The sequence below is a fragment of the Physcomitrium patens genome, chromosome 15 (assembly GCF_059467195.1).
Source record: "Physcomitrium patens ecotype Gransden chromosome 15, ASM5946719v1, whole genome shotgun sequence".
Taxonomy (NCBI): Eukaryota; Viridiplantae; Streptophyta; class Bryopsida; order Funariales; family Funariaceae; genus Physcomitrium; species Physcomitrium patens.
The window spans coordinates 4,163,713-4,178,240 of record NC_143424.1 but is presented as its reverse complement, the minus strand read 5'-3'; the positions used below and the strand labels follow the sequence as shown (position 1 = coordinate 4,178,240).

Sequence of the window (14,528 nt, the reverse complement as noted above, 5' to 3'; positions counted from 1 at the left end):
AAAGTTGTTAGTTCCTAAACTTCCTTCAAACTAAGTTATTATTGTAGGGCCCAACAACAACCACATTGATAGTGAGTCACTATTATTATTACATCCAAAATATTAAATTATAAACTTTGTTTCAAAGATATATGTAGATAAAGAGTTATTAAAATCACACTCTAATGTTGTTAAAGCCACATCCTACATTATCATCTCATGATCAATTCCATCCATCTATATCTCCATCTCTTATTCCATATTCCTTGTCCTCCATTTCCAACTCATATCTCTCATTTCCTATCTCCATTCTTCATTCCATTTTTCCCAAAATTAATCATCACTTATATTTTCCATTTCCTATCTCCATTCTTCATTCCATTTTTTCCAAAATTAATCATCACATAGTTTGGGAGGTGTGGCTTTAATAACTTCATATATATATATATATATATATATATATATATAACAATTAAAAAAAACATATCAAATCCATTTATAAAGTAATAATAATAAGTTTGCAAATATCCATTGATATAACAAATAACTAAGAAACATCTGATAATCCTAATTTATATTTGCTACAAAATTATTAAGTTCTATATCTAACTTGCATTATTGGGATGATCTGAAGGATTGTTCTTTGTTCTAATTACTTTTTCTGGGTAGCAACTTTTAATTTCCTCAAAAAATTAAAGGCTATTGCGGAACTCAAAAAGGATTAATTACAAGACATTCGATAGTATTTCTTTGGAGGTGATTAAAAAGTAAAAAGACTTGAAGGGAATCTCACAAAATCTACTCAATTGATTGAACCAACCCTGAAATTTAAGATACAATCAACATTGAATACAACTGATATCATGTATTTAACTAATGCAGTTTACATTGACAATGGAAAAATAAATCGTCTTTCAAGTTCGGTGATCCAAACAATGACAAAAGAAACAGCTCGGTTGGATGTATATGACTAAAGATTACCAGGTTTGATACATGACTTTGAAAATACTCTTTGGAATGTATTGAATTAAGTTATTCTAAACAATATTCTTGGCTACACTATTTTCTAACATGTTACATCCCATGTTTTAAGTCCAAGTTTTCACCACATTGGACTTAGATTGCCCTTTGTACAGTACTAATATTCCTATCAATCGAGATAGCAGGTCATTAATGATGCTTCATTAATAACAATTGTACTGACCCAGATTAAAATAAAAGTGAATCTGAAATAAACTGATGCACATACTGGACGAAATTATCTTATCAATCTTAACAAGCCAATTTTACAACCATCTTGACAAGTCACCCCACCTGACTTTCACTTTGGCAGATTTACCTCAGAAAAACAATATTGAATAGAAACGGTTTAACAAATACAGGGTAACTAAGCTTTGGATCACTTAGCAACAAGAAAAAATGTGCTGGCCGACAGCATCAACATCACGTAAGCAATCGGTACATAATATGTTACATAGATATACATGAAAGCTTGACAAGTGAGCGATAAACACTAGGCAGAAGGTCAGAACATCAAATCAAGGAACGGTGCAGAAGACAGTAAGATGATTATAGCACAGAAAAGTCCAAGCTCTGTGTCAGCTTGACCCCTAGTTTCATCTTCATCTCTCATCTCATCTCTTAAACAGGAGAATATTACAATGTTACAACGACCAACAACAAGTTGAAACTGCGTCTTATGAAACAGTAACCGGTACTGAAGTCTTTCATTTTCGCGACTCTGTATGCTACGCTGGGTAGGAGAAAATACTGACTTGCTTTTTCTCTATCTTTTTCTTTTCCTTTTTCGTTGTCCCCCCTTCATGTAAAGCATCGCTCAAGATGCACGGAGGTAATCCACAAAGCACGTTCCTGCTGTAAGTCCCATGTTCTTATAAAGTTTGTACAAGGAGCACAGGCAATAGGAGCTCAAAAATGGAAATGCATGCTTGCCTTCTTGTCCAGTGGGGTTGAAGAGAAAATATGAAAAGGGGTTCGCATGGTTCAAGAAGCATTCTTAGCCATTATGGAAGGTGGGAAGCCCCTGCAGAATGAACTTTCTGGCGTTCCTCGACCCAGGTGGAGAGGCCAGGGAATTATTGCCACCGTCACCAGGAGACGAACCATCCCGCTCCTTGTTTCGTCCTTTACGGGGTGGGGTCACACGTTTCTGCTTTGGAGAGCCTGATTTCGTCACAGCACTTCGGCTTGGGGAGCTGTCACGAGTCTCATCTGCGTACTTCATGAACTCCGGGGTGCCATCATCGTCGGCGGCGCTCACCTTCGCCAACTCTAGTTCACTTTGGAGGTTCTTTCCCGAAAGTAGCTGGGAGGATTGCATTGTGGGCGTGGGTGGTGCTGAATGGGTCTGGTCGATGCAGGACAGCTGGGATTGACGTGGCGTGTCGAATCGAAGCGGCGATCGAGGGGCGGGGTGCCTGAATCTCGGAGAGTGAGGTGACCAATGCCTGGCAACAAAGAACGGTTTAATGTAAACAAAAGAATTCACATAGCAAGAAGTAGAATAACTTTTATTTATAAACTGAAATAAAAGGAAACTCATCAAAAGAACTACAAAAGAGACCTCGAAGAAGTGTGCCGTTGATGCACATTCGTTGAAGAGGCAGCTTGGTACGGGGACTCAGTCATATGACTTCTAAATGCAGGCGAGGCACCAGGTCGCTCCGTTGTTACACACGATGAGCCAGGTGTTAGGCGCAAAGGGGCCAGAGTCTGCATGGGAGTGAGGGTGCAGAGATCACCCAGACCTTCCCAGCTAGGGGAGAGATGACCCATTCGCGCAAATGTAGGGGTTGTTATGGGAGAGTCCCCAGCTCCGCTCATAGAAAATTCAGTATCACTATGGCCCTGATAGGGAGGCACTAAATGGAAGGTATCAAGCGCATGAGAGAATCTGGTCGGGGAGTTGGGAGGTCTTGATACAGGCTGAGATAAGAGTGAGCGACAAGGTTTATCTGAGGAATCAGCTCGCTTGCGCAATGAAGTTCTCAATCTGTGTATGGGCCGTCCAAGACTGCAGGAGCAACACGGCATCATATTAGCGACAATGACTTAAATCCACATAGAATTAGTAAAAGGGACAAACGTGGGAAGAGGCGTACAACTAGGTATAACAGAGAAAGGAAGACTTGGAAGCTGCCCCTTCAAGATTCATTTTCATACCTGTCGTACTCAAAGGTCGGAGTGATGGGAGACAGGTTCTGATTTGAGGAGCTGTCACACAACCTATCAGATTTTCCACTCATTCTATTGAGGAACTCGATTGGGTCCTCAACCTGAGAATCCTCCCGCGTGGAAAGGGCCTGTTCTCCGCCCTTCTCATCTCCCTCTGGCCCTGTATTGCAATAAATATGAAACAAAGAACGTGTCACACTACCGCTATCCACGAGATGAACGTCCTAGCATACTGTATTTCATTTCAAATATTGATTCAGAGGTGATTTCAGTACAGTTATGAACAGCCCGCCAGAATACAAGAAATAGCAGTCGGTATCAAAACACAGACCTTCCTTCTTGCCGTACTTATTCATGCAACCTTCACATCGACATCCTTCAGAACACCCAACACCAGCCTGTCCACCACAACAGCAATCCGTTACATCCTGAAAAAATCCAGAGTAATTACTTCGCAACAGAAAGAAACACATACCCACGCGAAGGCCCAGCTTTCTCTGCGTACCTGGTAACATTCACAGTACTTTTTGAGACATAGAGATTTTTTGCAATTGCAGCCACGCTTGTGTCTGGCAGAGGCTGGAGTGTCTAGAGCCTCATCCTGCACAACCAGTTGGACGCATGCCTCAGCTGCGGGCAAAGCTTGGAAGGCCATGAATATGCATAAGATTGGCATCCTGAAATTGTAAGGTAAAATGTGCTAGGTTTGAACTTACCCCAGGCACTGGAGAGGGTTCCGCACCCTGAACAATTTTGGGGGCAAATGCTAAAGGATTACGGGATTCAATTTGTTGCCTAGTGTTAATGACTGTCTCAATGTACTCAGGCTTGTTGAAACAATCCCGGCAAGCACATGAACCCACGCAGTAGACACCCAAAGCAAAGCATTCACAGTACCTGCCATACGAAATCCAGTACCAAATGAAATTCGTTATGTCAAATAGACCAGGAAGCTTAGCAGAAACCACCACCAGTTAACTGTAACTATGTGTACGTTATCTTCTATCTATGTAGTATGAAAGGGCAGCAATGCGGTTCAAAGCGAGAAGAAAAAGAAGGAAAATCTTACAATTTTAGACACTTGGACTTTTTGCAGTTACACCTCTTGCACCCACCTCCTGATTTTTCGCTCTGAGAGGACTCGGTGAATTTCCGCCTGGACAGCCTGAAACATAAGGTCACATGAGATCTCCCCGAGTTCCCCAATTCTATCATACTACATAGATAGAAAATAACGTACACAGACAAATTCTCACAGCGAGGGGAAACGATACCCAGTCAGTGTGAAACTCACCGTCTTCGTTTCGAGCTTTGCGGGCTGCCCAAAAGTTCTTCAACAGCTTCACCATCCGGTCGTGGTATCAACTCTTGTTGATGAGGTGGAGATCGTTTGAGACCTCGAGGACTAACAAGACGCGGCAAATTAGTTCCTGGAGTCAATGAGAATGATTCTTCAAGCGGTGGCAGATTCTCAATATTGAGAGCGCTGAAATCTGGGGCTGGAACGTTAACTTTCTTAATGCTAATGAGGGGCAATGCAGTATCAGCACCATTTAACTCCGTCAGAGTCCTCCTCTCTAATAAAGATGGAACTTGAGTGTGGTAATCAGGTTTGTTCGTCAACCCTTGGATAGAATTTTCAGCAGCATGTTTATCAACTCCTGGATTAAGATTTTGATTGATATTCGCAGCAAGACCTGTGCTTCCTGGCCCTTCAACACATGAATCTTCCCTAGGACTTGAAGAGGCCTGAAATTGTAAACCTAAAACGGTAGCCAGGACTCCTTTGGAGCTTTCTCCTCCAGCAGACGAAAAATCCCGTTTGAAGGAGACGGTGCTAGTCAGAGAATTCAAGTGAAGCCCAATTCCAGACGATCGATTGCGAGGACTCCGTCTCAGGCCTTCTGATACATTACCCCCATGTGTCGCTCCAGGATTCTGAGACTTCCGATTCTGTGCTTCCCCTGCCTTGACATTCAGCACATCCATGCTTTTCTGAAATGAACAGCTTGGGAGGGGCACCATAGCCGTAGCTTCAAATGTGTCCGCACGTGCTGGGATCCCTGATCTCACAAAAAAATTGGACATGCTTAAAGAAACCAGATTGACAGAGAGGACCTACTTGACTGGACACTGAAATGCATTCAGGCTAGTAACTCTACTAGACAGAATACAATCTTCAACTGCTACGTGATACGAATCGCATTTAGACATTAATGCAATACTTAAGCGGCCAGTGCCTAGACATCAATCTCATGAACGTAAAAAGCCAAACACCTGCTTAAATCCCTTCAAATTGTTATCCATACACCGCATTGATGTATTATATCCTGTTGCACTTGGACTTCGAAACTCACCCCTGGAATCTGTGCCAGAATCTCGTTCCACTGTAGTAGAATCTTTAGAATTCGAAAAATCGTTCCCAGACGAGAGGAGTCGGGTTGTTGCATCTGAAGTTGCAACTTTCGCAAAACCAGAAGATAGGCTGTTGTCATCAGCAATACTGCTTCCACTACAATCTTTAAGCCTACTACCTAAAGATTTCCTTCCTCCCATGCTGCCAAGGCTTTTTCTCCTCGCTACGGAAGCGTCAAAGTCAAGACACCGTCTTCTGAAGCCCCGCTGTCCGGCGTTATCCACCTGCAAATATTGCATTAGCGAGTCAGATAAGAGCCACAAACAGTTAAACGCTGAGGAATTTGGACCGAGTTACAGATCACCGAAGACACAGAAACGAAAGACATTAACTAAAGTACGACGAAGATAATGACTATCTTTTGACTAAGCCAAGAGTCGACGAGACACAGAATGCTACAGCTTACTAGAGAACACTTATCGAGAGGTCCTAATTCAAGCACCAGACATGAAAATAGTAAAACATAAATGGACACATGAAATGGAATAAAATCCAACACACCTTGTGAGAAAGAACAGATTGCTGGTTGCTAGCATTATCAGTCGTTGAAATCAAGCCTGTGTCGTGTCCATCCTCAGTTGAAGTAATAAGTCCAGACTGAGGAGTAATTGCATCAAGCATTTGTTTTTCCTGTTTCACGGCCCTTTCATTGATCATGTCAGACGGTTTCTCAGAGTATCCAGGTGTAGGTCGCACTGGCAACCTGGGCACAACGACCTCACTTGAATCCTCTGACCACTCTTCGACGTTGTCCTGTCCTAAATCTTGGTTTCCAGCAAGAAAATATGCCATGGCTGTAGTCTCACGGTCAAGTTCAGGACTACCTTTAGCATCAGGACTGAAGTTCAATCCATTGCCCTCAACGTGAGAACTGGATGCCATAGATACGCGCCTGTGGTCGTTCTGTTCCGGGCATTTCGACTCTTGGCTTGAAAGTATGCAGTCGATCGCATGTGGCATTAAGCTAGAAGCAGATTGACTCCTATCTATCGCAAAATTGTGCTGGCTCCCTGCTCCATCTAACAGATCACCTTTTCCGTTTATACACCTAACCATCTCAGAGGGCATCGCTGCAGACACGGCAAGGTCTAATTGCTGGTGATCATTATACTGGGATTGGAAGCTGGCAGTGGTACCCGCTATTCTAGCCATCACACCGGAGGTAGATCCCCGATTCGAATGTGCTGGATTCCCAGATATCCGTTGCCCACCAAGATTTTCGGCCACGTATACGTCAGTGCCTAATCCTTCGGTTCTTACGCTTTCAGGTTGCGACTTATGAACTTCCTCTGTTTGCCTTCTTGAACAAGGAGTTACTTGATTATCATCGGAACGTCGGTTCAGTGGAGATGGTGATGGTCCATTATCAGAAAGCGTGCTTCTGGAGAATGTGGGAGTTTGATGCCACCCAAAAGTTTCTCGACCTTCAGCTGGGGCTTGTGCTGACAAACTTTCGGCAGCAACGAACCTATTCAATGATCATGTGTGAACTGGTGTAGTGGAGAAATAAATCGGAAACACATACAGCTTAAGAGACCCTCAAAATCCCGGACACCTATCCAACTTCAAGAATGTAAAACAAAGATCGGTTACATCACAATTTTTTCTCGAAAAGGGCATCGCCCGCACCTCTTCAGAGAACTCGTCGAGGACCTTCTAGCACTGCGTGGAGAAGCAAAGATTCGGTGTTCTTGTGGAAATGTCATTTCGTTGTATGTCTGGGCATGATGCACCGACTTCGCTGGCTGGATTGGCGACAATTCACACAAGTACTTGAACAGAGGAGAATCCTGCACAGTCAACTCTACTAGACTAAGACAGTGCGTTCTGTGAACACAATTAAGTTGTATGTGCATTACCCAGGTATCAGGCACGATGTGTATGGCATTGACATATGGAGTAGCTGCGCACTACAAATGATGATTACTCGCAAGGGCAGTGCAACATGTGCCACACTTATCCATAGCCAAGAGCTTGTGCGTTTGATTAAAGACAGTTATGGCATTCACAGAAATGGCGATCGGACAGTCGCCCCCAGAGTGAAATTCGTTTCGGATCATCACATTTATGTGCTAAAAGGTACCAAGAGGGCCCAAAAGAAAGTTCAGCAAGAAGAGCCATGTCCTTCGAACGTACCCTAGAAGTTATATTCCTGGCGTGGCCCGGAAGAATCAACAATTACAGTGGTAACCTATTTACGAGAGTTGGAGAGAAAATTGCACACACCTGCATGTTTGTAACGGGCGGGATGGGCTCTCGACGGGCAGGTGAACCCATTTCGGGACCACTATCTGACCCCCTATCCACCTTCTCGGCCGCCATTTTGCTACCCCTGGTCATCATTATCACCTGCTTGGGGCTGGAATTGCAAAAACGGAAAATTAGGAGGAAATGTACAGTCACACAATCGATGCTATTCTGAGCTGCTCCAGTGTCTCCTGCACAAGCCTTGAACTGCTGGTCACATCGGAGCTAAGACTTCGTCTACCGCATCGCGTCGTTCTTCATAGACTATCAAATACCACAATTGAGCACCGCCGACCTCCCTTTTGTGCCAAGAACCGGCAATGGGGTGTTCATATTGGATTACATCCAACACACCATTCAAGTCACAGCCCATCTAGAAAACCTTCCACATCACTTCATTCCAGCTCCAGACATTTCCAAGAACCCTTTACAATGTGCGCACAATTCGCAAATCTGAAACAACACCCACTGACCTTCGATACGCCTCTTATCGAAATTTAACGCGCTCTCTCAAACCCTTCCACTGCACTCACTCAAAAACAGGGCACACAGGGAAAACCCGGGCTACGGAACACTCGCTACCACTCTTGTGCACATTCAAAGAAGGGGCCGGAAAAAAAAAAAAAAAAAAAAAAAAAAAAAAAAAAATCCATCCACAGAACCCGCTCTCCAAATCCACGAGATTAAACCCCACCCCACCTCACCAAAACTATCAACAACGCGCGAACTCCGGGGCCACATTCAGCGTAAGAGACAAACACCCCGTTCACCATTACGGGAGACTATCTAGGGCGAGAGGGCCATCTCGCGCAGCGGCAACCTATCAACAAGTGACGAAGTCGAGAGGAGAAGGGACAGAGCCGAGGCAGCGAGAACAGGACCCAGCCTGTTTCAGGCAATGGCGTGTGAGTGGGACAGGGGGAGGTTAAGCAGCCATGGCACTCCCTCCCCCAAGCTCCTCGTCGCCATGATCCAACACCTCGCAGTCGACAACACCATGACCCGGTGAGCCACTTCGTCTGTCTCGCTGCCCTCTCTCTCTAGCTCTCTTTCTCTCCTCGTCTCGCTCCTCACACCACCCCCTCACCTCCTCCTCCCCCTCTCCTCTCGTCTTCTCGTCTTCAACACCTGTACTCCATAATTATCCAGGTGATGATCCAATTTACTGCGGGGCTGGGTAGAAGAAGAGATTGCAGAGACTGGGCAAGCGGGGGCAAGATTGCGGAATGAATATTTTACATGGCTCGTCATGGCTGTCAGAAGCTCAGAGAGGCAGGAAGGCCTCGCTCACTTCCTCTTTCTACTTCGCCCCCAAGGCCGTGACTCCAGCAGTTTGGACCTTCCCCGCGCGGGAACTTTCTTTCCTCCCCGAGTCTGCCCTTGACCGCCCGGGTGGGCTTTTGCACGGGTCTGCCCGTGGCCCTCACCCCCCCCCCCTCCCAAGCTCCAGATATCAAATAGTTAAAAGTTGACATCGGGTTATAATTCTATCCATTAGTTTCGAAACTCACTTCACATCCAACAGCCTCATTCCTCATCTGCTGATAGAAGCTGAACAACCCCTAAATATTCCTGCGCTCAGTGTTCTCATTTTGATCCAAAATGGAGGTGAAGCCCACGTGGAAAAGCTAAAAGGTAACGGGTCGGTGGATGATGACTGCCCACAGACGGGGTGGGGAGGGGAGGAGTTGGGAAGATATTGGGGAGAGAAAAGCGACGCCTACAGAGGAGGTGAGAAAAAGGATGATGTTGCTGGTGCTAGCCGGGTGAAAGGAGTTGCCGCAAAGTTAGAGCTACTATGGAGGCAGAGAGCGGAATGATGCCCAGCATCACTGCTGCTAGTGAGGAAATTTAGGGGGCGCCTTTGCCTACCACCCGTTTCCTCCTCATATTGCTGGTGAGCTTTGGACAACCACTGCACGATTAAGGCACCTCTAAATTTACCTCTATGTTTGCCTCTAAACTCATTGCGGAACTTGGAGGCACTGAGAAGGAGTTTCTTGCAAGAACTCTCTTCTTGTCAAATCCCTTCTTCTTTTTTCTTCTTCTTCTTGGTCACAAACTAAATGATGAGCATTAGGCTACTTAACTCTCAGTGTGTTCTAGGGTTTTAAATGTGCACAGCAGGAGAATGACAGGTCCTGTCACTAAAGTAAGTCCTTACGGAGGGCACTTGAATGTTGACTCAGAAATGCCACATCACCTATCGCTGACAGGTGGCATACGACGAGAGCCCATGCTCAGAGATCCAAATCCCCATTGATGATGTGTCGATGACAAATCCTTTGCCACGCCTAAAAGCATTGCCACGTAGGCCAATCGCAAAGTAGGCTCATGGATGGATGGATGGATGGATGGATGGATGATCACATATGGATGAATGGATGAATGCCATTTGTACAACGGCCAGCTTGAATTGAAGTGAAGCCCCACCATTGTCCCCTTCATCCCCTCAAGTGGTGTGCTTTTAAGGAAGGGCACGTAAGGATCACATTCTGTGGTGGAAATCTCATCATAGTTACGGTCGTTCTTTTCGTTAGAACAATGGCCACTGGGAGCAGTAGTACCACCCACTCCTACTCTCCTCCTCGGCTTCTCCTTTCCTCCTAATTTCTGTTATTGCTTGAGCTCATTAGTAGGGCTGCCCCCGATAGACGGACTGGCAGGTAGACAGACATACATACAGAAACATAAACGAACAAGCCTAACCAACCTTCACCCCGGTCAAACGCCAACCATTTCCATCGACTCATCCGTCGCGAATTAAATCAAGTGGAAGGGTACTGATGAATGTCATCTACGGTGTGTTGCGAGAACACGGAGAAGCTGGGTGGTGGATGCATGAGGATGTGGAGTGAGTAAATGAGACTAAGCTATCCGTTTCTCTGGGTGGTACCAAACGTTGCCGTGTGGGGCGTGGTAATGCAAGCGCATTTTTTATTTTGGAGTGGCGAACTAAATGCACTCATTATGCCCACGGAATTCAGCCCAACGTCTCTTTCTCTTTTCATGAGGACATGCCTCTTCTCCCATGTCTGCGTGGTTCGACGTTAACGGGGGTTCTGCGACCGTCCAGGTCCATCCCGATATGACCGTGGTGTGTGGTCCCGTCTTGTATTTGTGGGAGGAGTCTTCGTGTCTCTGGGTTCAGGATCCGCTTCTATTTGTGATGATGAGAGTGTTGTCAACACAAACTTTACCCTTTTTATACTATGCATATCTACTTTAAGTAGTTTTAGTGTTGGAACATCTGTTTCCTTATTTGTCCAAATCCACTCCAGCTTTGTCTAACCCACGCATTTGTTGAACTGATGTATATCAACTATTGTTTTTTATTTGTCCATAGTTACTGCTGTTGTTTAGTTATTGATGTTGTTAAATTATTGTATTTTATTGAATTGTGATTGTTATTACGATTGCTGTTGTTCTTATACTCACTGCAGATTTACAAAATGGTAAACTAATAGTTTTAAATGTTAAAAAAATACATTATATAACTATGCTCAAATATTGCTATCTCTTGGCTTCGTAGGATTATTGATCGTCAGTTTTTTAATTTCAATATCAATTGAGATGTTAATGTGGTATTCTGGAAGTTGATCTGGGACATGCTTCTAAAAGCTTTGACTTCACAATCAGTAATATTTCTAAAATCGATAAGCATAGTTTTATTATTATTATTATTATTATTATTATTTAAGCTTTAAATCAAATCTCTTTGTACATCAATAATCAAATAACCAATCATGTGAGAAAATCATTCAAACTATGTACCAAAAATGTATACCATTTAAAATAAAACTAAATGTTACTCAAGCTCTTGGGGTAACAAGCAAGCACGAGAAGAAACTTTGTAAAATGTCAAGAATTAATAGCACACACACCAATTCAGTAATGAATTTTGTTTATTGCACACACTTTGAAAATACATGGCCTCCAATTTGGTACTATTCTACTCCAAGTTTGACTGTGTCAGCCACCATCATATTTTTTGCACTAGTTCACAATTGCCTATTGCAGTAACTACCCACTTTTTAAGTAATCTACCTTCCTAGCCCACACTCAAGATGCGTCTCCATGCTTAGTGGTGGAACTGTGACCGTCTTTCTTATCTACTCCCAATCATTGTTCTCAAATCTTTAGCTAACCTTGTGTCATTGGATTTATTTGTTATGGCAAATAATGCTAAGTGAATTATTTTACTTAGACATGGTGGAACTTCACACCAATATATACTGCATCTTTGCCATCTTATTCCACCAACCTATTACTATATTAGCTAAATTGAAGTGGTTGTTAAGTAGCAACCTCTTTTTGTAGTTAACATAGAAAAGTATAAGGTGGTTAGATATATAATTTCATTTCTATACATATGCATACACACACATTTATGTATGTGTGTAGATATGTTAATAAGTCGTGTTCTTTCAGCATAATCTCAAGAATCCTACATTGTTATAAGAAATAGAACTTGTAGTTTGGTTGAAAACACCATAAAATTTTATTAAAAAAATTTAATGTATTCTAATTTCTTGAATTGATCATAAAGCAATAACTTTCAAATTTGTCAAACATCTCACAAAAGCAGCTAATGAATTACGATGTACATATTGTTGTATTCATTTATCTTTGTCAATACACAAAATTTTACATTGCATTGGAAAATCCAAGAATTACAACATTGTTTTTAGTATCATTTCATAATGAATGTGGGTATACACATACACATACTATCATTAAAACTGATTATTGATTTTGGTATTGTAAAATGCAATAAGCTGAATTGTAACACGTCATGCACACAAGAATAAACACCCTTGCAACATAAGATTTATTTTTTTATTTTTATTTTCTAAAACTTTAGAATGGCATATGATCATTCATTTTCGTGACTTAAACTTTTAACAACAAAGTATTAAAATTTTAAATCAAATATACAATACCTTTGTGGGCATGAATATTCTGTTAAGCACATCTGAGAAAAATAGATTGACATAGGTTGAAATTTGCAACAAACAAACACTTCAATACAATGAAAAGTTTAATCACTATAATATTAAAAATTGCAGAGGTTGCATGAAAGATTTTTTAACAAATAAGCAATGCAAAAAATAAGTTAATTTTTTTTTACTTCATACCCAGATTTTGTACAATTAAGAAGCATAATTTTAGACATAGAATTGATTATATATCAAAATAGTTAAAAACAAAACAAAACAAAACAAAACAAATCCATCCTGCATAATTATATTTACAGTGATGTAAGGTGTTTAGAAGACTTTTAAAATGTTAAAGTTGTATCTATAAAAATACAAATGGACAAAAATACAAATATGAGAAAGCACTTCAATTTCAACACAGTAACATAATTATTTTTTTAAATAAATTTATTAATATATAAATGTTTTGACCACAATACTTGTCAAGTATATTGAATTACAAATACTGGAATATTGACTAGTGTATTAAAGAATAAAACACGGCTTTTGATTAGGAGTGCAAGTCGATTACATGTTTTCTATTGCTTTTTAATTCAAACTTTAATAAACCAAAAATCAAGACATACCAGATTTTTAATTTTTTAATTTTTTTTTTAAATCATGAAGACAGGCAAAAACCTATTTCCTGTTGCTAATGAAATCGAGACATTAGAGTTAGGTGAACGAAAAGGACGGTTTAGATTCATCCTTTGTAATTATGCATCAAGACATGCAAATGACTATAATATGTTTGAGCCAGTTTAAGCTTAAAATTATTCAAAAGCAAGGCATTATTCGTGGATGAAATTCTTTTTATTTTAAACATTGTTGTTATTTGAAATTGAATGTTTTCCGAAATTTAAATACTAAAAGATGAATGATGTAAGAACTTATAATATAAATGTTAAAACTTGAAAACAACATAGAAAAAAAATTTAAAGAAAATTAAGATTTTGTCTTTGTAATAGAATGGTATTTAGAACAATATTAATATTTACATACACAGAATGCTGGTTTTCCAATGCAGCAAAAGAAAAGTATTTCACACTATTTTTAGTTTTTATCTCCTAGTATTCTAATACTGATCACAATTACAGCATGTTCGGTTTGGTTTACTCAGCATCATCAAAGGTAATTTACAAAGTTCTCTTAAGCATAAGATGTAAGCATATACCCGGTCCCCAGCCCCTGATACTGCGTGACTCCATCCCCACCCAAGCAACACGCCCCCAAGCATCGCAAGGAATCGAATGAGGACCTGGACTGGCTATGCTGGGCAGATACCCTGACCTCAATCAAACGCGACTCTTGTGACATCATCACCCTCGGCGATTAAGACTGAGGACGCCTGATACTGACAAACAGCCGTAGGGATGTAATGATGAGAAGAATGAATGAGGACATCGATCTATGCAGTTCTGCCAAGTGGAAGGCATTTAACAAGTGACAGCTCAGCGGAGATTATTTAGGGCATGCTCTGCCGAATTAGTCGCGTCTTGGTCAATTGTATTTTTCTGTGCTCTTGCCGAATTTTACTTAGGGTTTTACAGGATGCCTCGTTTTAGAGTTTACATTCTGGGGCAGAGACACGGAGAAGCGTTTGGGACATGAGACACCTTGGAACGAGCTTCATTGATAAAGGACCTGTCGTGTCGTCTTCCGTTACGTTCATACATCATTCTGATGGAATAAGATCTCTTGATGGAACTCAT

The 14,528-nt window shown here is 41.8% G+C and overlaps 1 protein-coding gene across 1 annotated transcript; it reads right to left on the bottom strand.

The window, feature by feature from the left end:
• Nucleotides 1–1,517: 1,517 nt before the first annotated feature.
• On the bottom strand, nt 1,518–8,931 carry LOC112292482 (uncharacterized). The gene is made up of 12 exons (XM_024541019.3): nt 7,817–8,931; nt 7,220–7,380; nt 6,092–7,058; nt 5,532–5,814; nt 4,469–5,237; nt 4,244–4,339; nt 3,891–4,071; nt 3,680–3,775; nt 3,506–3,572; nt 3,163–3,334; nt 2,564–3,013; nt 1,518–2,447 (listed from the first exon to the last, which is right to left on the bottom strand). Exons 1-12 carry the CDS (start codon nt 7,931–7,933, stop codon nt 1,997–1,999), a joined length of 3,810 nt encoding a protein of 1,269 aa, XP_024396787.1. The 5' UTR covers nt 7,934–8,931; the 3' UTR covers nt 1,518–1,996.
• Nucleotides 8,932–14,528: the final 5,597 nt, after the last annotated feature.

What these genes read in the sequence shown, in the direction of transcription:
- LOC112292482 (XM_024541019.3), bottom strand. Translation starts at nt 7,933, where the DNA reads ATGATGACCAGGGGTAGCAAAATGGCGGCCGAGAAGGTGGATAGGGGG. An exon ending in AATCTGTTCTTTCTCACAAG is followed by an intron (nt 5,815 to 6,091) that starts GTGTGTTGGATT and finishes CAATATTTGCAG; the next exon opens with GTGGATAACGCCGGACAGCG. An exon ending in CCGACCTTTGAGTACGACAG is followed by an intron (nt 3,014 to 3,162) that starts GTATGAAAATGA and finishes TTGCTCCTGCAG; the next exon opens with TCTTGGACGGCCCATACACA.